At 39.2% G+C, this 27,769-nt stretch overlaps 1 protein-coding gene across 2 annotated transcripts; it reads left to right on the forward strand.

Annotated features, from left to right (window-relative positions):
* Positions 1 to 2,441: 2,441 nt before the first annotated feature.
* Positions 2,442 to 27,712, forward strand: col2a1a (collagen, type II, alpha 1a). 2 transcript variants are annotated; one of them, XM_034306594.2, is made up of 54 exons: positions 2,442 to 2,729; positions 5,313 to 5,522; positions 7,319 to 7,335; positions 7,595 to 7,627; positions 8,003 to 8,035; positions 8,289 to 8,342; positions 8,484 to 8,591; positions 8,739 to 8,816; positions 9,356 to 9,400; positions 9,811 to 9,864; positions 10,006 to 10,059; positions 10,167 to 10,220; positions 10,361 to 10,414; positions 10,544 to 10,597; positions 11,366 to 11,410; positions 11,530 to 11,583; positions 11,789 to 11,833; positions 11,945 to 11,998; positions 12,141 to 12,239; positions 12,763 to 12,807; positions 13,095 to 13,193; positions 13,291 to 13,344; positions 13,550 to 13,657; positions 13,779 to 13,832; positions 13,959 to 14,057; positions 14,207 to 14,260; positions 14,602 to 14,700; positions 14,807 to 14,860; positions 14,951 to 15,004; positions 15,359 to 15,412; positions 15,582 to 15,635; positions 15,752 to 15,796; positions 15,946 to 16,044; positions 16,686 to 16,793; positions 16,909 to 16,962; positions 17,064 to 17,117; positions 17,229 to 17,282; positions 17,401 to 17,454; positions 18,323 to 18,430; positions 18,610 to 18,663; positions 18,842 to 18,895; positions 19,529 to 19,690; positions 19,815 to 19,922; positions 20,303 to 20,410; positions 22,936 to 22,989; positions 23,118 to 23,225; positions 23,889 to 23,942; positions 24,092 to 24,199; positions 24,312 to 24,365; positions 24,484 to 24,591; positions 25,130 to 25,418; positions 25,659 to 25,846; positions 26,366 to 26,608; positions 26,726 to 27,712. In XM_034306594.2, exons 1-54 carry the CDS (start codon positions 2,636 to 2,638, stop codon positions 26,870 to 26,872), a joined length of 4,482 nt encoding a protein of 1,493 aa, XP_034162485.1. In that variant the 5' UTR covers positions 2,442 to 2,635; the 3' UTR covers positions 26,873 to 27,712. The 2 variants fall into 2 exon arrangements, with proteins under 2 accessions (XP_034162485.1, XP_034162486.1); XM_034306595.2 differs by lacking the exon at positions 5,313 to 5,522.
* The last annotated feature ends 57 nt before the right edge of the window (positions 27,713 to 27,769 follow it).

Below are 27,769 nucleotides of genomic sequence, written 5' to 3' on the forward strand. Positions count from 1 at the left end.
TGGGGAGGCCTTTTCTTAGCACCACTCTGGTCAGTGGGATGTGCTGAGCCGAGCTCTCGTGCCAACTTTGTCCACTCCTGAAACCCAGTCACCCTACACACCCCTGGAGCCTCGCCGTGGTCTCACAACCCTCATGTCCTCCCTCCATCCTTCTACCTTTCCTCACCCGCCCTCCACCTACACCCGTGGCTCCGTGCTCCCCCACTGCCCAGCTCACTCTCACATTCCTCAGGCCTTCACACAGAGCCGCATTGTGTGTGTGTAGGACAGAGTACACAGTCAGTACTCACTTCACACACACACATTTAGATATATCAGTGCAGGCACACATGCGCGCACACACACACACACAAACACACACACACACACACACACACACAGTCTTGTAGGTCTTTATATATAAGACACACACATTAATGAGTTCAACCAAAAACAGACACACAAGCAAACACAAACACACACTTCACACGCTCATCTACATAGACAGGATGTCTCATACGGAGGCCGGAATTCCAATAGCCTTGTTCCTGGCCTTTTCATCCTCGGCCGTCTTTTGCTGTCTTTATTTTCATCCCCTGATCCCTTGAGCACCAAAGTTCTCTATGTCTTTCCCACAGAATGATAGATGATATGGCTGTGTTTTATTGTTATTGGACAGAGAAAAGGAACTCTCAGAAGAACAGAGCAAATTTGCATGTGTTTATATGAAATATTCATTGATTATAAATACCCTACAAATATCAGCTGGAAAAACCTAGACATAAGTAGTTCATTCATGAAGCGGTGGGTCCAGACCTACATTCCCACTTACATTCACTGTAGTTACTGAATAATATGTCTTTAGATGAATAACTGAGTAATACGCCAAGAGTTACATATATTTTCAAATATTAAGGACAGATATGGAATAATTTTACCCTGAATCAAATCAGTGTTCAGTGCTGTACCATTTGTTAACCAGCCGAAGAGCTAAACTTTCTAAAAGTTCTGTGGAATCTTTTAGGTTCTATAATTACACCACTGGCCAGGCAGTAAACATGCTGACCTATGTGATGGTCAGTTGGCTTTTGACCTCCCCCTATATATATATATATATATATATATATATATATATATATATGTATATGTATACTATGCAGTCTGTCTCTGAATGTACAAAAATCTTTGAAATTCATAATAAATATAAATATAAAGTTAATAACCTGTGCCACATGGCCTAAAGGATAATATGAGCTGGGATTGGGAGTCTGAGTCCCACCTGGGTGGCTTCTTTGTTTAACCTTCTTCAGCAGTAGCCCAGGCTATAAAAGTATTTAAATGAGTTGGCAGCAAAGCTAATGTTTTGTCTGCATAAACAAGATTAAGAATTCACACTCCATTTAGTTGTCACAGGACAAAATCCAACTGTCTGCAAGGATCCTCAAAATATAGTGCTTCTAACAATGTTACTGAAGAGTTCTCTAATCCTCAAAGGGCAAATCTTTATGGCTTATTATTTTTAAATAATAGTTGAAAGCATGACTACATGACTAATTCAAAGGCCAAAAAGAGTACAGTGAAAGACTGCAATCCTCATTACATGCCACAGCTTTTGAAATTCTTTAAATGTAATTCTCCTCTTTGTTTCCATGGCACTTCAGGCTGTAAAGATCCTGAAGAAAGCATTCAGAATGAAATGAAGCCTTTCACTGTTACCTCTGTAACACTTTACGGCAAGGACTGAGACATTTTTACCATTAATGTAACATGAGCAAACTGGACAGTGCACAAACATCTGCACAAACATCTGTCACATAATTTCCAAATCCAAATAAACCATTCATTCAGATTTTTCATGGATGTAAATCTTTTGCAGTAAAATGTAAGAGTATTGTCCATGCAGAGGTGGATGATACATGTATAAATGAAAATGTCTGAGCTGTCAGATTATGGACCTCTCATGCTGTGCTAGTACACTCATTAACCATAATTAGTGTGTCCAGTAGTGTTCAATAGTGATTTAGGGCATCTTTGTCCTATAACTTATGTAGAAGAAATCTAGCAGTAGAGTGGTCATATAGTCAGTGATGCAGTAATAAAAATCACAAAATTCTGCTCTGGAAGTGTATGAGAGAGAAAATGGACAGCCTGAGGTAGTTAAAGTTTTTTAGATCAGATTAAGACTCATTAAAATGTAATAAACGTTTCTGTACGTGGCGCTAAGCGCGCTGGAGGCCGAAGAGTAAAGACAGTGTGCTCCTAGGACCGGGAACGGATGGAGGGATGGAAAGAGGGAGGGAGGATGGCTCACGGTGAAAATGTGCTGGGACAGAGGTGGCCGGATATTTTTTTTGGGATGGGGTGTGTTTTGGGGCGGTCGATCAGGCTCGTGTTTCAGCGGCCGTGGGGGGTCGGGGCTGGCCCGAATTTTTGGAGTATACTAAGATTCATAACTGCACCGGTGGACATAAAACCGCGGAGCTCGCGCTGACGCGGTGGGTGCTGTCTGCGCACAGGGGCCTGGCGTCGGATCCCCCAAAAAACACACAACACTCATCAAAAAGCCAACACACTCCCTGCGATACACTGCAGCTGCAGCTTCGCCGATCTCGGCGAAATCTTTCACTCTGAGGAACTGCATGTCTGACTTTTAGACATGTTCAGATTTGTGGACTCACGGACTGTCCTGCTACTTGTAGCGACACAATGTATTTTGCAAGCCGTTGTCAGATGTCAACGAGAGGATGACCGTAAGTTGGACTTCTTTTGTGTGTGTTTTCATTGAAATCCTAATTATTTTCTTCCCTGGTAGTAAATGCCTTTGGTGTTACCGTGGCGATAGGAGGGGGCAAGTTTGTGCAGGTTCAAAGATATTTGACTCGCTCTTCTTCCTCACATGGATTGCGGATTTGTGTACATTTCTGTGTAAGGAGAACAGAGTTAACAGCTCTGAGATGTTCTAGCAGCAGTTTATGTGTTCAAAAAAAAAAGTTTCAATACGAATTCCATAGCCTTGAGATGCAAATTTTAGCCTGCCCGCCGTGCGCCTTGTAATTGAAAACCTTGAGTGGGATTCGGGATCGCGGGTATCGCGAGATTTAGACAAAGCACAGCAGCCTTCACGTAAATTCCTAAATACCAAACGGCCCTCTATTGGGCATATAGTGCACTATATAGGGGACTGAAGCCAGTATTGGATACCCTATGTGGTGCACTAATACACAAAATATGGGGTTATTTGAGAATCACACACAGCTGTGGTTCTACCTTAAAGAAATTCTCACCTTACCTTGCCTGGAGCTGAACAGCCTAGTATGCAGCAAGTCAGTAAAAGTTTTTCCAGACGAATACCACAGACTGCAGCCACAGCCAACGAGTTATATAATAGTGTGACTTTAAACATCAAAGGGTTTGTTTTTAGTATGCATGGTAAGGTGTACTGCTTTTATTACACGACATGGAGAGAGTATTGTGCCATCTGTCAACATTATGTTAATGTTATTGTTCAGTGCAGTTGTGTGATTTGTAGAATAGTGCTATTCTACAGAAGAATTTTCTTAGAAGAAAGGTTCTAGTAACCTAAAGGATTCCTCTAGGGGGATCCATTAGTCTAAAGTTCTGCTAAAGGTTTCACAAAGGATCCTATTTAAAAACAATAGACAAAAGCCATTAATCCAGAGAAGTTTTGAAAAAACATTTTTTTATAAGAGTGTAATTAAACCAGTCATTTGTTAAATTGTGTTATTATAACTACAGGACTCCTTACCTAGCAAATAATTAGGTAAGAGCAGACAGTGTATTCATGTTGTGCTCTTATACCATAATAATTAGAGAATCCTATACTCTGATAACGGTTAACACGAGTCACAAGTGAGATATTGTTGAGCACCACTTGTCACTGCTGTCTAAAGTAAAGCAAAGTATTTTCTCAGTTGGTGCTAACTCAGCATGCAAGGATGCACACCTGTGTGTGTATGAGCATGTGAAAGACAGCTTAAGACCAGCAGTGCATCCCAGGAAGGCTCAAATGGTGCTCCATCAGCAAATGTTCAAAGGGGTTTGGTTTGTTTGTTCAGTGGTAGGGCATAGTTCACAGGGTCTGAGATTGACGGCTTTGGTAAAAGGTGGCTGGTGGAATGTTGTCCAAAGGGACCAAAGCCACCAAGGGCAGCATCAGACTGCCACCAGGGTAGGAATCAGACTAGGACCAGGGAAAGAATCAGACTAGGACCAGGGTAGGAATCAGACTAGGACCAGGGAAAGAATCAGACTAGGACCAGGGAAAGAATCAGACTAGGAGCAGGGAAAGAATCAGACTAGGACCAGGGAAAGATTCAGACTGGCAGGTTCAAAGGGCCATGAAAACCAGCTGGAAGTGAGATAGAAAGGTGGACAGGTTGAAGGTATTTGATGTAAACTAGGTTATGTACATCTTCTGTCCTTTTTCCTTTCAGTGATATGGATTGATTGGCAGAACTGATGAAGGTTTTCCTCTCTCTCATCTTGTGTTCAGTTAGTTACTGCCCCTTTGGTCAATCAGACAAGAATGTTAATTACAGGAGCAGGTCTAGGTGAACTCATTTAAGCCATAGAGAAAAATGTAGGCGCACCTAAAGAATTTTATAGAATGAATGTTGATTTTGTGGTTTAGGCAACTACACTTGGGCCATTCACGAATACGTTTCCCTGGGAGTTTCAAACACCACTATTATACAAATAGGTCAAGCACAAATGCCCATGTGTACGTATATGTGTGTGCATTTGTTTGAGGCTTGCCCTGTCCGTCCCACTGAGGTGTGTTTGCACTTCGGTGGTGAGACCATTAGATCCAGATGGAGATTGTGAGTATGATGTGTTTGCTCAAGGCACCAGTCTGTCAATGCTGCCCTGTGTGTGTGTGTGTGTGTGTGAGAAAGGCCTATTCATGCCAGGTCTGGTGGATGCAGGATTTGGTTACACTCAGAATCAGTTCACAGAAGCCCATATTTACAGTACATATAGTGTACTGAATATTTACATACATACAGTTGGCTATATAGATACACATTTCATATACATCTTTTAGTCTTACAGTAACTTTATATCATTAGCAATGTTCTCAGTCATGGGCTGTAAGTTTCATGGATCTAAAGTACTTTGACTGTTGAATGTCTGTGGTATGACTGACACATTATAATGGAGATTCATTGGGATCAGATCATATTTATTTGCATGGGACCCAGGACAAAAAGTATTGATACTACAACTTGTAGTTTGTATGAGGGCATGTCTATGTGTTCACCTGTGTCTTACCCCCACACATCTCCTCTGTGTTGGCCCCCTGGTGGCTACAGAGGAGGACTTAGGCGGCTGCATCCAAGATGGCCAACATTTCGAGGACCGTGCAGTGTGGAAGCCTGAAGCGTGTCGGGTCTGTGTGTGTGACTCGGGGTCAGTGCTGTGTGATGAGGTCATCTGCGAGGAGCTGAGGGATTGCAACAATCCCATCATTCCACCTGGAGAGTGCTGCCCCATCTGCCCTGCTGACCAAGACCAGACTAGCGGTCTGCTTTCTCACACACCTCTCTCTGCTCACTACACCTGTTTCACACTCCCTCTGCTGTTTGTTTTGTGTTCTGATATTGTCACATGTAACCAGGCTCCACCCAGGCTCTTAAATGGGAGGGGCTAAGGTTAGATGACAATTGAGTTTGGAATTCAAAACTAACAGTCCAAGGGGGAAAAAAGCACTTCTGAGTTTTATGTTTTATACATAAAACCACAGAGTGAAAATGAAAGTTGTTCAGCTTTATTCTCTTAGTTAACTGCACACTTATTAATAGTGTTTCTTAGTGATTTATTTTGCTGGCCTGATAATCTCAAAGTGAAGCTGGTTTGAAGCTGGTTTGGGTTTATTCTGAAATCAAACTGCCAATTATGTTTTTTGGCCTGCTAATCTAGTACATATGTAACTGTAGGATTACAATTTTAGGCACCAGAAACAGCCAGACCACATGTATTAGTTATAGTATTTTTTTTATTTCCCAGCATGCTACTTTGTTTAATGTATTGTTATTACTTTTTGACCTCAGAACCCCATTAAGCACAAATGCTGCCTCCAGCACACTATACCAGCAGTTGTTTGAACAACTAAAATGTTGCATGAAGCAAATTTTCTTAGGTATATTTTAAATTAAATATCATTTTGTACTTTACAAATATAGAAAAACATTTAGAAATTGGATTCAATGGCCATGGACTGTGCTGAGAAAATAGCAGAAAAACTTTCATTTGAACAGTAAATATATAATGTTTGCTTGGGCTTTATCCTGATATTTTCCTTGGTCACTTGCTCTTCAGGCTGTTTAAAGGAAAGGGCCTGGAAAACCCCTTCATCAAACAGCTGAACTCAAAGGCCAATATTACAGTATCAGATTATTAGACTATCTATTAGAAATCACTTCAGTTGACTCACTAAATTCAATACTAAATGATTCACTCAGGCAGACGGAGATGTTCTTTATTAACTACTACCACACAATTAAAACAATGATTCATTCAAATCTCTGCTAAATATCTAAATGAGAAACATTGAACATCTTTTTAAAAGCCTTCAGATTCTGAAGTTTGACAATATTGACATAAAACTGAGAAGTGTTATTATAGCAGAAAGCTTTTCATGCACACCTTTACTTATTGAGGCAAACCTGACTGTTAATTCTGCTTTTGAATTTCTTAACATTAATTAAAGTGGTGCATGAAAAGGCTTTAGAATTTTCATATGATAATTGATGAAACATCCATTTACACTAAGATCAAGATATTTTGTGTGAAACACAATGCATTTTGATTAACCATTCCAGCAAAGATTCATTCTTTATTGATCTGCTATTATTGCCAAAGAATGAGTGGTTCGAGACATGTTTAACTGCTATACATGTATATTAACTGAACCACTGCTACTGCTTCTTCCCTTCCTTTAAAACACTAACTCAGCAGAATGGGTTCAGAGAATGATGTGGTGGTGGTGGTGCACTAATTAGTGCAGCAGTGTTGTCCAGTTTTAAGCCCCTGTTTAGTGTCATCCAGGAACCACTGTTAAATGGTTTTGTCAGTGAGAGGAGGTTATTAAGAGCTGGGGTTTTCTAATTACCACCATTTTTGAGAGGTGTTCTTTTGAGCTCTTCACTGTTGTAATCATTTCAGCTTATTATATTGTCACATCATTTTTGTGACGCTTGGTTGAACAATGAAAGGTGTTGTTTTTCAGACTGGTTGTTAATATCCATAAAAGTTGTGTTCATTTTCTTAAAGCTATCTTTTTTCTTCCCCAATCTCTCATTCTGTCACTGCACTACAGAGACCTTTGGTGCAAAGGTGAGTGCAATAGTTATTTTTTCTGATCATAAAATCACTGGATAATTTATTAGAAATAGAACAAACAATAAGATAATCATATAATATATCAATATTTAATATATAATAAACATTTATCATTTAATATATATAAAATTGATTAGACACTTTAATATGAACTTCACACTTCACACTGCCCTGGTTGTACTATGCAACACTAATTAAAAAAACCTAAAAAAAAATCAAAATCTAATGTAAACCTCTCTGTAATTCATTAAAGGGACAAAAAGGAGAACCTGGCGATATTGCAAATGTAAGTTCATTTATTACATCTGGCATCTATGCCTGCCATTCTTTTAAAATGTTGTGAGTGTCTTTATTTTGAGGTTCACATGAGTATTATGATCACTGATGAAGGGAGAAAATTCCTTGGACTGATATGGAAATAGTATTATGAAATGTTTTTACATGCAATTTTCCCATGCAGAATTGGGATATATTGTAATATATTGTCAATATATTGCTAAATATTTCTATACAATAAACTATACCTTCTATATATTACATTATTCATTGAGTATTATGCCAACAGTTGAAAGAATGTTGTCATAAGTCATAAGTATTGTCATAAGTATTTAATTACATCAAGATGGGCTTTAATGATTTTAATTTTTTTGTGTTTCTGTAGGTTCTAGGACCGAGAGGACCGGCTGGCCCCATGGTGAGACATTTCAAAGGATTTTAATTCACCTATTAATCTGATGAATGCTGCAATGATGTTAATGTGCTGTCAAAATATCTCCACCAGGGGGCTCTGTAAACTACAACGTGTTTGCCTAGAATAACATTTTTTTTTTACTGTGGCTCTTAGTATCGACGTATTTAGTTTCTTTCACTTCTTTTAGTTTTTTGTAAAGATTTTTTTGTAAATTAAGTTTTTTTAATGTTTAACCTTATCCTCTCTACTATTTCAGGGACCACCTGGAGAGCAGGGACCACGTGGAGAGAGAGGCCCTAAGGGTGAGAAGGTAAGTCAATTTACATTTTTGACATTTTTTCTCCCAGAACTGAGAGGCAAAGAATGAATAAGGCATAACACTCAGCAGGATCTTGTCATGTGAAAGGGATTGTGTTAATCTCTTCTCTTTGCTTTCTTCTTTTCACATTAGGGAAGTCCAGGCCCCAGAGGAAGAGACGGCGAGCCCGGCACTCCAGGCAACCCTGGACCTCCCGGACCTCCCGGCCCACCAGGCCCAAACCCACCTGGACTTGGAGGAGTGAGTTTTTTCTGTCCTCTCCTCTCTGCTCCTCTCCTAACCTCTTTGTTAATGTAATAAAATAGATTATTATTCTTGCCTGTAGTCTTAAGTTTGTGTTTTTGTGTTCTTCTCTGTGTGTGTGTGTGTGTGTGTGTGTGCGCGCAGAACTTTGCGGCTCAGATGGCTGGAGGTTTTGATGAGAAAGCAGGAGGAGCTAACATGGGTGTGATGCAAGGCCCGATGGTGAGAAACAAGACTTAATATAAACATAAACACATCTAATATGATCAGCTATCAGTGTATTATGAGATGTTAGCCATAAGACAAGCCATGTGAATGTAGTAGATTAAAGATTCTGTAAGATCCTCTTGGCTATTTTGAAGAGAAATGCAATTTTAATTCATTGAATCACAGCATTGTACATCCATACCATATTGTACAATACAAAAAATAACTTAAAAAAATATTTGAAACAGATTGGTGTGGTCAAACCAAATGCAATATGCAGAACTAGGTCAGTCTGGTCCAGCTGCACCCTCTACTGATGAGCAAAGAGTTTTCTCAATTCACCTGCCACTAGTGAAGGGTTTGAAGTAATGACACAAGCTCTCTTGGTCATGAACCAAAAACCAACAAATTATTATCATAGTATTGGCTGCAAATTCCAAATGATCAGACAATAAAAGTACAGTTTAATTTATATTTTCTTTCTAAATCACTTAACATTATATTCACTGTATTTATGAAATTATGCACTGATTGAACTTTATATATTTTTGTAGGGCCCCATGGGTCCCCGTGGTCCCCCTGGTCCCACTGGAGCACCTGTAAGTATATAGATACACCAACCCACTATAATTTACACATTTTGTTTACAACATGGATGGAAATAATATCCATTTTATTAAAAGCATCTCTGGGTTACAGTGTTTGAATAATTAAACAGCAACAGATATTGTATGCTACTAATGGCACAGATCTCAAAGAGTGCAAACACTGTGGATAATATTGAGATATTAAACATTGAACAGTGAAGGATTGCATAAAACATTAAAGTTCACTTGGCAAGAGAATAAGTAGGCTGGGAAGCCTGATGGCCATAGGGAAAACTGTCCTTTAGGGAACTGAGATACAGTTGAGTCAGTGATGAAATACTTACATGAGATATATGACTCATAATGTGCAGCTCCTACATACACCAACACATAATGACGCACTCTCATATGTCCAAATGTAGGGCCCACAAGGGTTCCAAGGCAGCCCGGGAGAAGCTGGCGAACCTGGACCTTCTGTGAGTATGGCTTCCTTCCATCTGACAATGCCAGATTACACACATTAAACTGAGAAATATAAAGTACATACACACACACACACACACAGTATTTTCCCTCTTGTCTTTTTTTTTCATTCACATTATTGTTTATTCCATCAGGGCTCTATGGGACCTCGTGGCCCACCTGGACCACCTGGAAAATCTGGAAGTGATGTGAGTAAGCTATTCATAATCTCACGGATGTCATTTAAGCAGCTGATGCTTATTCCTGGTGCTAAGGTGAGTGTCTAACTATTATGCTTGCACCTGTTCTTCTCTAGGGTGAGAATGGCAAACCTGGTAAGCCTGGTGACCGTGGACCCACTGGACCTCAGGTAAAAACTGTTCTGCAGCATTTGTCCCATGTGTCATATTGTTTGCATGTATTTTTTTGAAGTCTCAATACTGTGAAGTAGGATTTGTAAAAGGCCCTTTTTTTTAAGTTCAAATCTGTATGTGTGTTTTTGTTAAACAGGGAGCTCGTGGATTCCCTGGAACCCCTGGACTTCCTGGCATCAAGGGACACAGAGTATGTAAAAGGATATTGTCTGATTTGCTATACTTTCATGGTTTTGCAGTCTGAGTGACTGTAGCTCAACTTTTGTGTCTATGTGTATATGGAAGAGTATGTTAAACTGATATCTGTTTGTATTTGTAGGGACACCCAGGTCTTGATGGCGCCAAGGGAGAGACTGGAGCTGCTGGAGCTAAGGTACAAAATCACAGTGTCCTTCAGATCTTCCTGTACAAAGCACAACCTGCTAGGACAAAGCAAAGTGCTTTACCATATACATCAGATGTGTGTATTGACAGATGGTCTGTAGGTCAGGGTTTGTCATACTTTTTGTAGCTAGGGATCCCATTAATTGTAAATTCCACAGACCCCTCTCAGTACAGATTTATTTAATAAACATTATTTAAATGTGCACAGTAATATTTTGTCTATTTATTAGACCCATGGAGCTTTCCATTCTGGAAATTAGGCCCAATCATTTATAGGCCTACTTGTTTTTGAGTTATTGAATTAAACCCCTTTAATCAAAGGGACCAATCAAACAGGCTAATATTTATAAGAACTCAGTAATAAACATAATAAAATTGATAAAGGTGGGCTATAACAAAATAAAAAATACAGACCCCTGGGGATCCCCAATCCCCACATTGAGAACCATTGCTGTAGATGAAAATACACTCAAAAGAAATACACTTATACACTACACATGTGCTTACACACATTCTCTAATGTAGGAGATGCACATATTTCCAAATATGTAGCAACCTTTTCATAACCTTAAATTAAACCTAGCCAACAGTGCAGACTATATGTATCTGCACATTTACACTCTATTTCTTCCATTAATGCAACATTTTCTATATATCAGTATATGTATACGGCACATAGATATTCTCATTCTATTTTGCTAGATATATAAAACAAACCAGTCTTAAACATTTATCTCTCTGCACTCCATTCCCACAGGGTGAGTCAGGTGCACCTGGTGAGAATGGCGCCCCTGGACCGATGGTGAGTTGGTTATGTTGTATTATGTTATAAACCTGTCCTAGTGACCTAGTATTTATTACACAACAAAGTATATTCTATACAACTAATGTTTCCCTCTTGCCCTTGCTTTTCTCTCTTAGGGCCCTCGTGGTCTTCCTGGTGAGAGAGGACGCCCTGGACCCTCTGGAGCTGCTGTGAGTGATTGGTTATAATAGTTTTATAGTGTTCCATACTATGTAAATAACATAAATGACTGCTAAAAAACACATTGTAACAGGTGTATTATAACAGCCTTTAGAAAGGTTGAATAACCAAATCTTAAGTGTTGTTCATTAAATGGGATTTTGGTCTAAACCTTGTTAGTCATGCTTGACTTACTCTCATCTTGTGTCTCTGCAGGGTGCCCGTGGTAATGATGGTCTTCCTGGGCCTGCTGGTCCTCCTGTAAGTAACGCCTCTCTCACTGACAAGCCTTATCATCATTTGAACTGAGCAATAAGCTTTGCTTATTCACATTATATTAATGCTGAGTACTTTGATGACTTTGCTCTACAGGGTCCTGTTGGTCCTGCTGGTGCCCCAGGTTTCCCAGGAGCCCCTGGTTCTAAGGTGCGTCACACCTGTCAGTCACCTGAGTGAAATTAGCTCAGCTTTCAAAAAATATTTATGCTGAATATGTTGGCAGTTCTTACAGAATGCAGTTTAGAAATAGCCTAACAGTAGTTTCTGTTGGCTATACTTTACTTTACAGGGTGAGGCCGGACCTACTGGTGCTCGTGGAGCTGAGGGAGCCCAAGGACCCCGTGGAGAGGCTGGCACTCCAGGTTCTCCTGGACCTGCTGGAGCTTCTGTATGTGAAATGCCTTAATATATGATTCCAGTACTCAGGCAACATCTAAAACTAATTTTCTTCTACTTGCCCAAACTTCATAGAAGTACCTGTACATACAATGTTCTACATTTCAAAATTTAGAATACATTGTATTCTGAGACACAGTTCATTTGAGTTAGGAAATGTTCAATGGATCTGAACATATTTTATATAATAGATAACAGTTGTACAAAATCCCCTCATGCTTTGGTAGTTAGACAACACAGAGATCAGCCACGAGCACATGAATTCTATACTAAAAACAGAGTAATATCCTGTTATTCAAACTTATCTGATAACACATGCTACAAATCTGCATCCCTACTAGATCTTACCTGTATATTTATCATCGCTCACTCAAGCATATTGCTGTATGCTTACTGCTACAGACAAATTATGTAGCATTGCTGACAAACTTTGTAAACATTTACTGAATGATCAGAACTATAAAGGTCAAACTTCAATTTTTGAAAACACTAAGCATCATTTTTCTGCTTTTTAGGGTAACCCTGGTACTGATGGTATTCCTGGAGCTAAAGGATCTGCTGTGAGTTTTTTCATATCTTCACTATTTTGTATTATGTAATTTCAGTAAAATATATCCAATTAAAGTAAATCCTCTTACTGTGCACTTAACTGAAGTAGACACCATCAGTTACACTATAATAATTTGGACTCAGTAGGCACTGTAAGAATTCATTTGATTTCAGAGTTTCATGAACATCTCACATTAACTAGGCTGATTATAACATGGTGATTTCAGATTAGACATAACAGAATGTTGTTGACTGTTCAAGAAAAGACTCCACTCTTAATTGGTGTGTTCCTCTGCAGGGTGCCCCTGGTATTGCTGGTGCCCCAGGATTCCCAGGACCTCGTGGCCCACCTGGACCTCAGGGAGCTACCGGACCTCTTGGGCCCAAGGGTCAGAGTGTAAGTATTCATCATGTTAATCTGGATGTCTTTTGGTCCTTTCATTTGAATCAGTTTTATGTATTAATGGATCAATGCATATTGTGTATTTTAACAGGGAGACCCTGGTATCCCAGGATTTAAGGGAGAGGCTGGACCAAAAGGAGAGAGGGTAAATCATATGATATGATTATCAGAATTATCATACTTGCCATCTATACTGTCATCATCATTATCACAATAGCTTCATTGTTTTAGTATAATAATTAAATATTAGTTTCGTAAATGTTTTGAAGTGTGTTAATATACTTTGAATACTTTTTTTTTATGATCAGAGCAGTTATATTTGACTTAACAATCTTGGTGTCTCTCCACAGGGTGTTGCAGGACCTCAGGGTGCCCCAGGCCCAATTGGTGAAGAGGGTAAGAGAGGACCTAGAGGAGAGCCCGGTTCTGCTGGCCCTCTTGGACCTCCAGGAGAGAGAGTGAGTCTGATAATCTTTCTTAATATAACATTGCTACAAGTGCATGTGACTGTAGCTTAGAAATGTTTAAATCTAGTCTAATAATCTAATTATGTAAAATGCTTCTATTTCTCCTTACTAGGGAGCTCCAGGTAACCGTGGATTCCCAGGTCAAGATGGTCTTCCTGGTGCTAAGGTGGGTGATAACAACACACACATTTTCCATACCAGCAGCCACCAGCATTAGTATCACTGCTGCTAACTTTATACAAGTTATTCTCAGACGCATGGATGCTAATCTTTTCTCTGGGGTTTTTAATAGGGTGCTCCTGGTGATCGTGGTGTTTCTGGATTGTCTGGACCAAAAGGGGCTGTTGGAGATCCTGGTCGTCCTGGCGAGCCTGGTCTTCCTGGGGCAAGAGTAAGTAGCTCAATCCAAACTGTTTAGTGAATGTTTCTTAACAACAGGCTGTTCTGGTGATTGTGTCTTGACCTTATCCTTGCTTAGTCCTTTGGTATACAATAAATGATTGTATTCTTTGTCTTTTCCCCCTTTCTTGCATGTTATAGGGTCTCACTGGTCGCCCTGGAGATGCTGGACCCCAAGGAAAAGTTGGCCCAACTGTAAGTATCCCACCATCTCAGTGCACCAGCATCTTTCCTCATTCAGCCATTACACTCATTATACTGATAGTACAGACAGTACTCTGCAAAGCAAATCCTCTTAGATGGGGACTTTTCATGCATAAATAACAAACAACCTAATTATACCCAGATCTTAATTTCTGTAAAACTTCTTTTTGGCAATGTTGTTAAAAACCACACAAATAAACTGACTTGAATTTAATCATATAGATTGAGGCTTGTACAAATATTGCTTATGATAAATTGAAATTGTTTGGATGCTGAAGGGAATCAATGGTATGTGGGGTCTTTTTTTTTTTTTTTTTTTTTACCTCATATAGGGTGCTCCTGGTGAGGATGGTCGTCCTGGTCCCCCTGGGCCTCAGGGAGCTCGTGGACAGCCTGGCGTGATGGGATTCCCCGGACCCAAGGGAGCCAATGTAAGAAAACAAATTCTCAAAAGAGTTATCTCTGTAATTAGATTCTCTTTTTGGAGATCAATCTGTGTCATGTCTCATGGCATATATATGTGTCTTTCTCGTTTAGGGAGAGCCTGGCAAATCTGGAGAGAAAGGACTTGTTGGCAGCCCTGGTCTCAGAGTAAGTCATCCTTATTTCAACACAGTGACTTATTGTGTTCAGATAAAGAATATCCCATAATAAATGGACCCTGTCTCTATCTGTCTTCAGGGTTTGCCTGGTAAAGATGGGGAGACTGGAGCTGCTGGTCCTCCTGGCCCTGCTGTGAGTTGTCTTTTATATTAAGAATGATATGATTGATTATTTATTTTTTTTATTAAACCTTGTTTATACAGAAAAATATCCATGTGACCTTATTCTCTATATTTGAATTACTGTAAAATGCATTTTCAAATATTCAGATGCTGCAGATAAAATGAGCAGATATTAACTGAGCTAATTTTCTCGAGAAATTGTGACCCTTTACTAAAGTAGTAAAGAGTTCACTATGATGTTCATCATCCTGGGACTGGGACATTATTGTAATGTGGTATTTTTTAAATAGCCTGGAAGTGACAGGGCCTTAGTACTAGTAATAAAAATATACTATATTATAACCATGGTATATTGTCATTTCAGGGACCTGCTGGAGAGAGAGGTGAACAAGGACAGCCTGGTCCTCCTGGCTTCCAGGTACAATAGCTGCATTGTACAGAGATAATCACATGTATTGATCATAATGCACAACATGTTGTGGTGCACTATGCTTAATTATATGTGAAAAAATGACTGCTTCTGGTTACTGTCTTGCAATTTGCAATTGCTCAAATTTAACTTTTTCTTTTTTGTTTTTTTTTTGTAGGGTTTGCCTGGACCTGGTGGACCACCAGGAGAGGCCGGCAAACCAGGTGACCAGGTGAGAATGACTCCAGACTCTGATTATCCTCCTTCAGTTGCTCCACCTGGATGATAGCAATACTAATTTTGAGTATTATGACCCCAATCTTTCTTTCTCTTTTTGTCTTTTTGCAGGGTGTTCCTGGAGAGAGTGGTGCCCCTGGTGTGGTTGGACCAAGAGTGAGTTCCTCTCTTTTACCACCAATATTTAAAGTCCTACATTATGCAGACTGGCAGCACATATACTAAAATTGGATCAGTACAGTGAATTCCATATTGGTACCAGTTTTAACTTTTAGGAAGATAACTCCTGTCCATATCTTTGTCAGGGTGAGCGTGGTTTCCCTGGTGAGAGAGGAAGTGCTGGACCCCAGGGTCTTCAGGGACCCAGAGGACTTCCTGGAACTCCTGGAACTGATGGACCCAAGGTGAGATCTTTGATATCACATTTTTAATTTGTCTGCAACTCCTGCCTCTGGTATAATTTAACTGTTACTGTCTCCTACAATAATTCCTCTCAATTCATCTACTGCTGTATACTGTTCATAGTATATATCCTCAGGATCTGTGACTCAATAAACATACCAGTATAAAATGTACTATTATATGGTACATTTAGTTTGCTTCTCTTTAACTCTGGGTATTACAATCTGCTGTAAAATGAGTAAATTCAGCACTAAAGCATTTATATATATATATATATATATATATATATATATATATATATATATATATATATATATATATATATAATGTCATATGTATACTTACTTTGATTTATAAATTGTATGTAGGGCCTATATATGGCTCCTCAGATGTTCTCTGGATGATTACCAGTTCTAGTTAGTTCTAAAGGAATTCTCTTCTATTGTAGGCTTTATCTAGGGGGTCCCCCACATGGACAAATCAAGAAACCCTTTAGGGTTTTAGATAGAACTTTTTTGTGTTACATTCCAAGACAAAATTGTTGATATGAAGCCATATAAAAATTTTCCCCTTACATGGTTATTCCATTAGTTTATTGGTTCCTGGTCAGCAGTTTTTCTCATGTTCTATTACTGTATTTTAGGGTGCCATAGGCCCGGCTGGTACTGCTGGTGCCCAGGGTCCTCCTGGTCTGCAGGGTATGCCAGGTGAAAGAGGTTCTGCTGGTATCTCTGGACCTAAGGGTGACAGAGTAAGTACATCTAAACCTAATTGTAGAACTCTTTGAATGTCATCTACTTCACTATAAGCCATAGTTCAAATGGAGTAGTTTTACTGCCTGACTTGAACAATCTCGCCTTTTTCAGGGTGACTCCGGAGAGAAAGGACCTGAGGGAGCTCCTGGCAAAGATGGTGCAAGAGTGAGTGCTAAACTATGTCACATATTGATGCCTTTTATTTGAGCATCAAGTTCATTTTCAATTTGTATTCTCAAATATGTTATTCTTGCATCTGTCTATAGGGTTTGACTGGCCCTATTGGTCCACCTGGTCCTTCTGGTCCCAATGGAGCTAAGGTGAGAATCTGAGAGTCGTTCTCAGCTGCTGATGCTTTCTGTATGTTTTTGTTTTTTATAAAAATTGGGTATATTCTTATCTAATATTTATAATCTGTCTTTCTTTCAAAGGGTGAAACTGGTGCTATTGGCCCAACTGGACCTGCTGGAGCTCGTGGTGCTCCTGTAAGTTGATTCTGTGTTATTTTGTCTGAGATCTGTGTGAGTCTAAGCATGGGTTTCTGTTGTCTCCTTACACTCGAATTTATTTCTTCTCTTTGTAAACTTTTTTATTTTTCTCAAGGGTGACCGTGGTGAGGTTGGACCTCCTGGCCCTGCTGGTTTTGCTGGACCCCCTGTGAGTAGGCCTACACTTAGCATTAAGTTTACACAATTGCTGCATACAGTAATTAAACAAATTGTCAGGCGCATGAATAAATATGGGCGCTGAATCATTATAGCTTCATTACAATATGGATTTCCTCCAATGAGCAGTGATAATTTATTCATTATATATCACAACTCAGTAGATCAGTGTTACATAATTGGAGACACCTCAGTGTTACATAACTAAAGGGAAATGATGAGAAGTGTAAATGAATATCACACACTGAAATTGACTGACTGCAGATAATTACAAAACAGATTTCTGCTAATAAGCAATTATAATTAATCCATAATCATCACAGCTCGAACATCTTGGCAGTATATAGTAATGAGGTGTGGAGAGGTTGTCAATAGATTGGGAACTAGACATAAATGAAAATGGGTATGTGAGCGAGAGTCCAAGTTCTCAGTGCGATTTTGAAGCGCACTAGTTTTAGATAGACCCAAGTCTGAATTGCTCTGAGTTTAACACAAAAGGAATAGCAGGCCCAAATGATATTGCACAGATTTTTAAAAAAAATATTTTGAGTTTGTGTCTTTTACAACACCACCTTCAGTAATAGTGATAACAGTATTGCAAGTTAGAGTAAGACCAACAACCCTAGTTACTGGCACAGTTATCACAATAGCAATATCACTGCATTATGACCATCCAACCTGTCTACTCCATCAGTCACTTTAGTAACCAAATTAGTAGTCTAAATACAGCTTCAGTTTGAGTATTAAATAAAGTTTGAAATTAGAGGTGACATTATCTTAATGACTGAACTTGCATTTGATTTAACACAGTTAACACCATGACAAAAATCAGCACATTTAAATATTCTGTTCCTTATCAGGGTGCTGATGGCCAGCCCGGATTGAAAGGAGAACAGGGAGAGTCAGGCCAGAAAGGAGATGCTGGATCCCCTGGACCTCAAGGACCCTCTGGAGCACCCGGTCCAGTTGTAAGTAATGTTTTACAAAACATCCACTTTTTTTCAGATTCTTGATTAATTAATGAGTCATGCTATACCTATATACCTATATACCTGAGTCATGCTATACCTATATCCATTTCAACAGAATGTGGTTCACCTAGAGTGGTAATACTACAGTACACTAATGCCCATTTGCTTGATTTCAGGGCCCAACTGGTGTCTCTGGACCTAAAGGAGCCCGCGGAGCACAGGGAGCCCCAGTGAGTCATTGTTTTATTTATTCCAATCAATGCATTAAACAAATCTTGTGGCTGTGTTTATTTAGCTGTTTTCTGGTTTTGGCAATGATAATGTTCTTTAGAAGAATGAATCTGAAGTGGTAGATTAATTGTGTATGTTTAAGACTTAGAGTTAATGTGATGATGTTTCTTATTCCAGGGTGCTACTGGTTTCCCAGGCGCTGCTGGAAGAGTTGGACCACCCGGTCCTAATGTAAGCCATTGTTACACACAAATCTTATCAATAATGAAATAATTGGATATTAATACCATTTAAAAGTGTGATGGTACTCATGGCATGAAAGTTCATGCCTTACATATTGTTTATAGTAATAATTTATGAATTGTTTGGCATAAAACTTTGATAGTTTTATGCCAAATAAAAAGACAGGGTCCATTCCAAAATGGTTATTTTGTTTAGATTATAGGTACTCCTTAAAGGTTTTTGTATTTTTTTTAATTTGTTAAAAAGTTAGCCGCATTATAAGCAGCAGGCCCCCAGCTTTCAAACAAAACATTTTACCAATCATACATATTTTTCAGTCCTTGTAACGTTCAGAAATTTGGTCATTCAGCACCAGTTTGTCTGCATCACTAAGAATTGTAACCCATATGGATGGGTCTCAATAGTATTAATGATTAGTGCTTGTTGAGCTATATTTCGAGGTCCATATAACCAAAATAGGCATAAACCTCTGAGGATTAATAAAAATCTTATGGGTATTGTCTTTGATACACCATAGATCATAGTAGGCTAAAAGTTGCTGATACTTAAAGGCATTTTGCTCTTTTCTTACTGTAATTTCTTTTTTAAATCCCTTCCTGTCTTTGATTTGTCCTCTTTTAGGGTAACCCTGGCCCTGTTGGTCCTGCTGGTCCTTCTGGTAAAGATGGTCCTAAGGGAGTGCGTGGTGATGCTGGTCCACCAGGAAGACCAGGAGATGCTGGACTGCGTGGACCTCCTGGAACCCCTGGAGAGAAGGGAGAGCCTGGAGAGGATGGCCCCCCTGTAAGTCTTCAACATCCATCATTCCAGTGTTCCACTAACAGTCATTCATAACTATATATTACACACCAGAATGCCTCATTAATTACTCCCTTGTGTCTTTCCTCTTCTCTTAATCCATAATTAGGGTCCTGATGGTCCTACTGGTCCTGCAGGTTTAGCTGGTCAGCGTGGTATTGTTGGTCTGCCTGGTCAGCGTGGTGAGAGAGGTTTCCCTGGCCTTCCAGGACCTTCTGTGAGTATAAAAAATCACTATTTCACATTGTCTTTATCAGAACACACAGAGAAAGAGACATACAAACAGCTAGAGCTTTTCATTGAAATAGAAATTTCAGGAGAATGTCAAAAACACTTTAATTTTAATTGGTTTGGCCTGACCAAATTTTATATTGGCTATTATTCATCCATAAACTGATATTGACCATTAGTGTATATCAAATCTTAAATTTGTTTAAAATACTGTTTATTATAAATAATTATAGTTGTTTTTAGTTTTTAAATGGCAGATTCAGTTTCCATTCTTAAATAACTACATAGATAAATAAATTGGATGAAATCCTGATGAAATTGTATATTACGTGTTTAAAGACATGCTTTACTTTTTATCTACTTCAGGGTGAGCCTGGCAAACAGGGTGCTCCTGGTTCTGGTGGTGAACGTGGACCCCCTGGCCCTGTTGGACCCCCTGGACTGACTGGACCTACTGGAGAACCTGGGCGTGAGGTAAAGATATGACCAAAATACTCAACACTGAACTTGATTTAAACAAAACCTCCTCAGAATAATGTGCCTCACATCTCTAATACCAAATGATCTCCATTGGCGTAAATAGATGGACTAGAATGACCAATATTAGAATTACAGATAACAGAGTGGATCCTAAAGCAATAATTTGGTCAAAAAATTACATTTACATTTATGGCATTTGGCAGATGCCCTTATCCAGAGTGACTTACAGAAGTGCTTTGAAGTCTCTATCAATAAATACATTCTGATACTGGTTCACTAGGTTATGGACTAAGAATACTTTTAGTCTAAAAACTGAGGGAGGTAATACAGTAAAAAGCACACAGACAACACAAGGTGTTTTTTTTTAAAATGATACTTTAAGTACTTTAGGTACATTTACATAAGTTTCCCTTAACCTCAGAGGTGTAGGTGATCATATGTTTGCTGTCCTAACTTGGTTCTTTGGTTTTCTATGAGCTATGAGGCTAGTATGTAGCCAACAAATAAAGAAAACTTATAGTTTAGCTTTCAGTTTAGCATCATGAGCACCTAAATTATTACACATTTTTTTTTCCCAAAAGAATGTCCAAATGATACAGTTAGTACATAAACATTAAAATAGCAGAATCTGTATACATTTATATCTGTATACAAAGAAATAAATAATCAAATCAAATTGAAACTATATTATCATCCAGATCACTTTGTATATTTGGATAATTGTATAATTCTTCCTTCAAACATTAGGCCACACATCTTATCTGAGTCTGCTCAGTTATGCTCAATTGCAGCTTAACTGTTATTCCAGCTAAGATCGCTGCTGCTGATTTTCGCTATCCTAAACAGTTTTGTCTCAGTTTTGTTCACTATGTGAGCTTAGTGAATGACACAGCTTGGGAGGTGTTGCAGAAATTTAGATAATAAAATTATAAAGCTTATTTGAAATAGCCACACAGGTGACTTCAGACCTTGTCCGTTTCAGTAACAAATTCTAGCTGCGATCAATTGATTCAAGCCTGGCTGTAGTAATCAAGACTCTTTGTGCATGCACACAATATAAAGCCCTGACAATCACCTGCAGAAACAGCAAAATGTCAGTTAAAGACCACATAGAACGAGAATTTTTTTCATTTTTTTTCTTGGTGAGCAGGCAAGTCTCACTAAACTCATTCAACTCAAACTAAACTATTTACAAAACTAATAATAGCTACTTACGCATAAAACATTCTCCTTTCATGAGCAGGTTATGACCAAGTGACACAAGAGAGGTAAATGATTTGTAATTAGATCAAATTATGACACTATTTCTTAACAAGTTTTCATCAGAATTATGGACCTAGAAGCAGCATACACAGAGAGAAGTGCACAAGAGGCCAATGTTAAATATAAATATATATTTCAGAATGGCAAGTGCAAGACTACTTGAATACTTTTATGAAAATAAAAATGCAGAACCCAAGTGCATAGCATACTTAAGGAACCACAAAGAATGCTTCAGGAAAAGTAATTTAAGGCACACTTTAGTGCAAGGCAAAGCTCCCCAATTTCCCTAAGGCACAAGTTCCAACCCCTGGTCCTAGAGTACCCCTTTCCTGCACATTTTACTTATTCCCCACATAGGATGGTTGATCATGCAACAACCTTCCTTGTAGGACACTTAATATAGCGTACATTTTGGCCAAATTAGATCACCTGTATGCAGTTATGTTTCTGGCCTAGTGGCTTTTATATCTTATCAGTATCCAGGTATTAAAAATGGCCTTAAAACCTATAGTATGGTAGACTATTTTATCTTAATAAAAAATAATTTATCAAATAATTTTATTCCTAATAGCTTGCTAGGCTACACAATGAATAATGTAATAAGATATGCCAGCTATCAGCTATTTGTTGGACAGGACAGTGGCAGAAATTTGGAACTATATTGTCCCTTGACCAATAGAATTGATCAAGCTAAGCTAAGTTTCAGCAGTAGCCTGACATGGAGCTGGTTTGTCCAATGTAACTAAGCTGGGCTTAAGATTAGCTTTTGTTGTGGAACATTGATGAAAATTAGCCAGGCTTGTTAAAATAAGAGTTAGCTCACACTTAGAATACCCTCCTGATTTTGGGCAAATGTGCGATGATTTAGGCATACACTTTGCATAATGTTAGCTTAGTAGCTAGTAGCTGTAGTGATAACTTGGCTTATTCAGCATAAGGAAAGGATTATGTTAACTTTTGGCTGAAAGTAAAATGGCCTGAACTGAATTGTGTTTGGTTTGAGTCAAATATTCTAGAATAAAGATCATCATGAGATGGTAATACTGCACACTAATACTGGACTATGCCTTGCACATTTGAATCATGGCCGGAAGATTGAGAGATTGAGTCAAACTTGCTTATCCAGACCTGAATTTGTGAACAGTCTTTTAAACCAAGCTTAATGGCAAGCAAAATGGAACTCGATGCTGTTTGTTCCACACCTCACACCTGGATAAGACAATACTGAATGTATTTTTGTATCTCTTTGTCTTTAGGGTAATCCTGGATCTGATGGTCCTCCTGGCCGAGATGGTTCTGCTGGTGTGAAGGTAAGGATACAATCAAATAAAACTAACCTGACCTACCTATTTTACATGTTGCAAGCTTTCTCGAGTCAGACAAATATATCATAATTTTGTAATACAGCAAGCTAAAAGCAAGTTTGTGTCTCCTGCAGGGTGAACGTGGTAACACTGGTCCTATTGGTGCTCCTGGTGCTCCTGGTGCCCCTGGTTCTCCTGGTCCCGTTGGTCCTGTAGGCAAACAGGGAGACAGAGGAGAGAGTGTGAGTACTACAGCCACAGGAATAAGTGATCCCTTATTTATCAGGTGGTCATGATACCAGAGCTTAAAATAAACATTGAACTCACCAGCCAGTCAAGATTTTCACTAGCCAAAACATTTCACTGTGTATAGCTTTCATTTATAAAATTACTGAGCAAACAAATTAATTTACCAAATGGAATTATCAATCCTTCTAAACTAGATGATAAATAACCTCAAATGTGCTAACTTCATAATGCAGGTGAGAGAACAATGATAAACATTAGCTTGTTAGCTGGGTCAGCTAGAAGTGTGAAACCCTTTGAGTTCTTTGGCAGAACCATTTCACAGAGCTTTTAACAAGAAACACGAAGAGCTGTACTTGGCATTAAATGGTTCTAATGCACTGTTGCATGTATACAGTACATGGCATAGCACAAATGTTACTGCTCATGCTACAGCTTTCATAATATGGTAAGGGCTTTGGCCATCATTGATATATTGCTAAGATACTTCAACCTACAAACCATACATTTTCCACTGTTTTAATATTTGCATCCAGAAACCAAAAACTCCTTTGTAAAAGTGAGCAACACTGTTTTTTTTTAAATTCTTGACAAAAATTTTATGTCATGGCCTGTTCTCATAATAGTAGTGCTAATCCATTTCCTTTTCCTTTCTATAGGGAGCACAAGGACCTGCTGGACCTCCTGGACCTGCTGGAGCAAGAGGCATGGCTGTAAGTATTTAATTCGAGAATAAAAATAGCTTATCTAGGAACGTTGTCATGATTGTGAATGATATCTTTTAGACCTAAGGTGGCAGTGTTGCCATGGCAATTCTGTGTGTCATCTTATATTGAGCATCATCATATTCTTTCTGCTCCAGGGACCCCAAGGTCCTCGTGGAGACAAGGGAGAGGCTGGTGAAGCTGGAGAAAGAGGACAGAAGGGACACAGAGGATTCACTGGTCTGCAGGGTCTTCCTGGACCTCCTGTGAGTTCACCCATTCAATTCTTTTGTCTACAGTGGTTCCCTCTCAGCACTGATAAAACAAAGTTTTGACATGGTGTCTTAACTAATGTTTGCATTTGCGTTTGTCATACAGGGTTCTCCTGGTGACCAGGGTGCTGCTGGACCTAGTGGACCTAGTGGACCTAAGGTGAGAATGACAGATTAGTATAATCAACTGTCAAGATGCTTCTGAACATATTATAAGTGTGTTATTGTTGTGAGACCTGGAAAGTTGAATGTTGAAGCTATTAATTCCTTCTGTGTAGGGACCCCCTGGACCTGTTGGTCCAGCTGGAAAGGATGGCGCGAATGGTATCCCTGGACCCATTGGACCCCCTGGACCACGTGGACGCTCTGGAGAAACTGGCCCAGCTGTGAGTATAAACTTAGTAATCCTTAGCAATTTGTCTTAAAAAGTGGTGTCCAGAGAGAAAGTATCTACTGGGTCTACTTTGTGTTCACACCTGGGGTCTAATTCATCAAAGTGCGTGTAGAACAAGTTAGAATTCTGTACATAAGAACTTAGAGGATGCACTACAAAATTGGCATTTATCACATGTGCAGATGTTGATAAATCCTACACATTCTAAATTAGTCTGCTCATGGGCAGCCACGTTTATTTATATAAAGAAATGCCCCAATCACCATATATGGTAAGCAAATTTGCTTAAATGGTAAGCAAAATCTTTTGTCCCAGTTACATTTCAAAAAGCTACAATGAGATGAAATTTACAGTTACATTATTTTTGTCTTATTTTGTTTGAGGAGTGAGATTCCAGGTTTCCCTCAAAAAAACAAACAAACAAGCAGTTTATGATCTTTGATTTCAGAAAGCAGATTGTGCTGACCTGCTGTTTAAATAAAGGACATGTCTGACTATTTTCTTCATCCTTTTGTGGCATCTGTCTTTAGGGTCCTCCTGGTAACCCTGGACCCCCTGGTCCTCCTGGTCCTCCAGGCCCTGGCATTGATATGTCTGCCTTCGCTGGGTTGGGTCAGACTGAGAAGGGCCCCGATCCCCTGCGTTACATGCGTGCTGATGAGGCCTCCAACAATCTGAGACAGCATGATGTGGAGGTTGATGCCACCCTGAAATCCATTAACGGCCAGATTGAGGATATCCGCAGCCCTGATGGATCTCGCAAGAACCCTGCTCGCTCCTGCCGTGACCTGAAACTCTGCCACCCTGATTGGAAGAGCGGTAAGAATAAAATAAGAATAGAAAAAAAGGATGAGAGCATAGAGATGATGGAGGACAATGATGGATAACATACAGATTACAACTCAAATGTACATTGAGGTTAATATTAAGCATCCACTCTGAGATAGACCAAAACGCCATAGCCCAGACCACCGTTCAATAAAGATTTCTCAGGCTTATATATGTGAGGATGATAACTGATTGCAAATTTATTGTGATTATTTCGTCTTTTGTCCACAGGTGACTACTGGGTGGATCCTAACCTTGGCTGCACTGCTGATGCCATCAAGGTCTTCTGCAACATGGAGACTGGAGAAACATGTGTGAAGCCCACTACAAGCAGTATCCCACGCAAGAACTGGTGGAGCACCAAGAGCAAGGGTCAGAAGCACGTATGGTTTGGCGAGAACATGGGTGGTGGCTTCCATGTGAGTAACATATTTGAGTCCACTAAAATATTAATACAGATTTTTTTCAAAAAGTTCACTGCTCCTGTGCTGCAGTGAAGTTAGAAAGGAATGTTTAAATTAAATTTTCTCCATTTTCACTTTAAGGAGTAATCAGGCTAGAACATTGCTTCTGGTTGGGCTAAGAGAAACATATTTCAGTTCAGAAAAGTTCTTTTTTCCCCAAAAAACTATATATAGAAGAAAGTGTCAAAATTTCACCATGTGAAGGGTTTTCCCAGGTCACCACACATTTCTGTTCACTCATATACATTTTCTATAACACAATGACCACCAAGCTTTCCATAGCTAACAATTGCAGTGGCACAGACTTTTTTGTACTTAAATTTTGTGGAAGTGCTGGAGAGAAAAAAGACAGGGTGGCATTAGTCACATACTTTTCTGCCTTTTTTTTTTTAAATGTTATCTTTGTCTAAATTATTATTCTTTCTAGAAGTGAAAATAACAAATGCACTTTCATTCTCTTTGTCTCTGATACAGTTCAGCTATGGTGATATGATGCCAACTCCAAATGTGGCCAGCATTCAGATGAACTTCCTGAGACTGCTATCTAGCGAGGCCTCTCAGAGTATCACCTACCACTGCAAGAACAGCGTGGCCTACATGGATGAGACCACCGGCAACCTGAAGAAGGCTCTTCTGCTGCAGGGCTCCAACGATGTGGAAATCAGAGCAGAGGGTAACAGCCGATTCACATACAGTGTGCTGGAGGATGGCTGCAAGGTGAGATTCACAACCTCACACACAAACTGATTTCTGTGTCATATATTACTGATAATGATTTACAATACTTCTGTAGCAGTGATTAAAATGACTTGACCTGGCTACTCTGTTTTACAGAAACACACAGGCCAGTGGGGTAAGACTGTGATTGAGTACAAAACTCAGAAGACATCTAGACTGCCCATCGTGGACATTGCTCCTTTGGACATCGGTGGAGCTAATCAGGAGTTTGGAGTGGACATTGGACCAGTCTGTTTCTTGTAAAAAAAAAACAAAAACAAAACAAAACAAATGTGGGACACAATATAAGACATGGAAAGATATAAATGATAAGCAATAGCTCCATGAAGAAGCAATACACTCTCCAAATAAAGAAATATGGAAGTAAAGGAAAAGGAAACCAAATTGAAAATTGATGAATGCTTTTGTCTCTAACACACAAAAGTTGTGCATTTAGTGCCCTGGAGACCAGCACTAAGCAGCACTGCCCCATGAGTCTCTCCCTCTGAAATCCAGCCATGTTTCCCCTCAAAGCATCCTTCTTTCTGATGGGAGCTGAGACGAGGAAGTAACGAGTGAGCAAGACTAAATGAGTAAGAGATGGAAAGTGCAGAAACATGGCTAGATGTCATCACATTCGGCAGGTGGGAGTGGTGCTTTAGAGCTGGGTGCATTTTGGCTGTATACAACAGAAGCCCCACCCACTAAGACCATCTTGAACCACACCCAGTCCCACTCAGCCCCTCCCTCTGCTTCCTGACTGTGACTCAGTGAAAACATCACATTCTGCTAGGTATTGTGAAATGTTAAAACTGGGGAGGGTGGGAGTTAATATTTACTGTGTATAATAAAGTAAAATCCTGGTTCAGTTGTTGTAAAAGTCTGTTCTGCAACAGCTAGATCTATATATTTTCACAATTATATGTGTTTGCGTGAGAGAGTGTGTACCTGTGCACACCAAAAACTTTTTTGGGGGAAGTGCAGTTTTTAGTTTTCCTTTCTTTTTTTTTTTATAGTGTACTTCAGTATTTTCCCCTTGACTGCCCATTTAGGAAGTGTTGTCCCTTTACCAAAAAAGCAAAAGTAAAATAAATTTGGACGATATTTCTGGTTTTGTTCATTTGTATTATCTTTTTTAAAAGCTACCTCACAATAAAAAAC

The sequence above is a fragment of the Pangasianodon hypophthalmus genome, chromosome 8, assembly GCF_027358585.1.
Source record: "Pangasianodon hypophthalmus isolate fPanHyp1 chromosome 8, fPanHyp1.pri, whole genome shotgun sequence".
In the NCBI taxonomy this organism is placed as follows: domain Eukaryota; kingdom Metazoa; phylum Chordata; class Actinopteri; order Siluriformes; family Pangasiidae; genus Pangasianodon; species Pangasianodon hypophthalmus.

Bases quoted from the DNA above. Each gene is read 5' to 3' on its own strand.
- col2a1a (XM_034306594.2), top strand. From the start codon at position 2,636: ATGTTCAGATTTGTGGACTCACGGACTGTCCTGCTACTTGTAGCGACA. The intron at 14,261-14,601 runs GTAAGTATCCCA...TACCTCATATAG, and splicing joins AAGGAAAAGTTGGCCCAACT to GGTGCTCCTGGTGAGGATGG. The intron at 19,691-19,814 runs GTAAGTCTTCAA...ATCCATAATTAG, and splicing joins CTGGAGAGGATGGCCCCCCT to GGTCCTGATGGTCCTACTGG.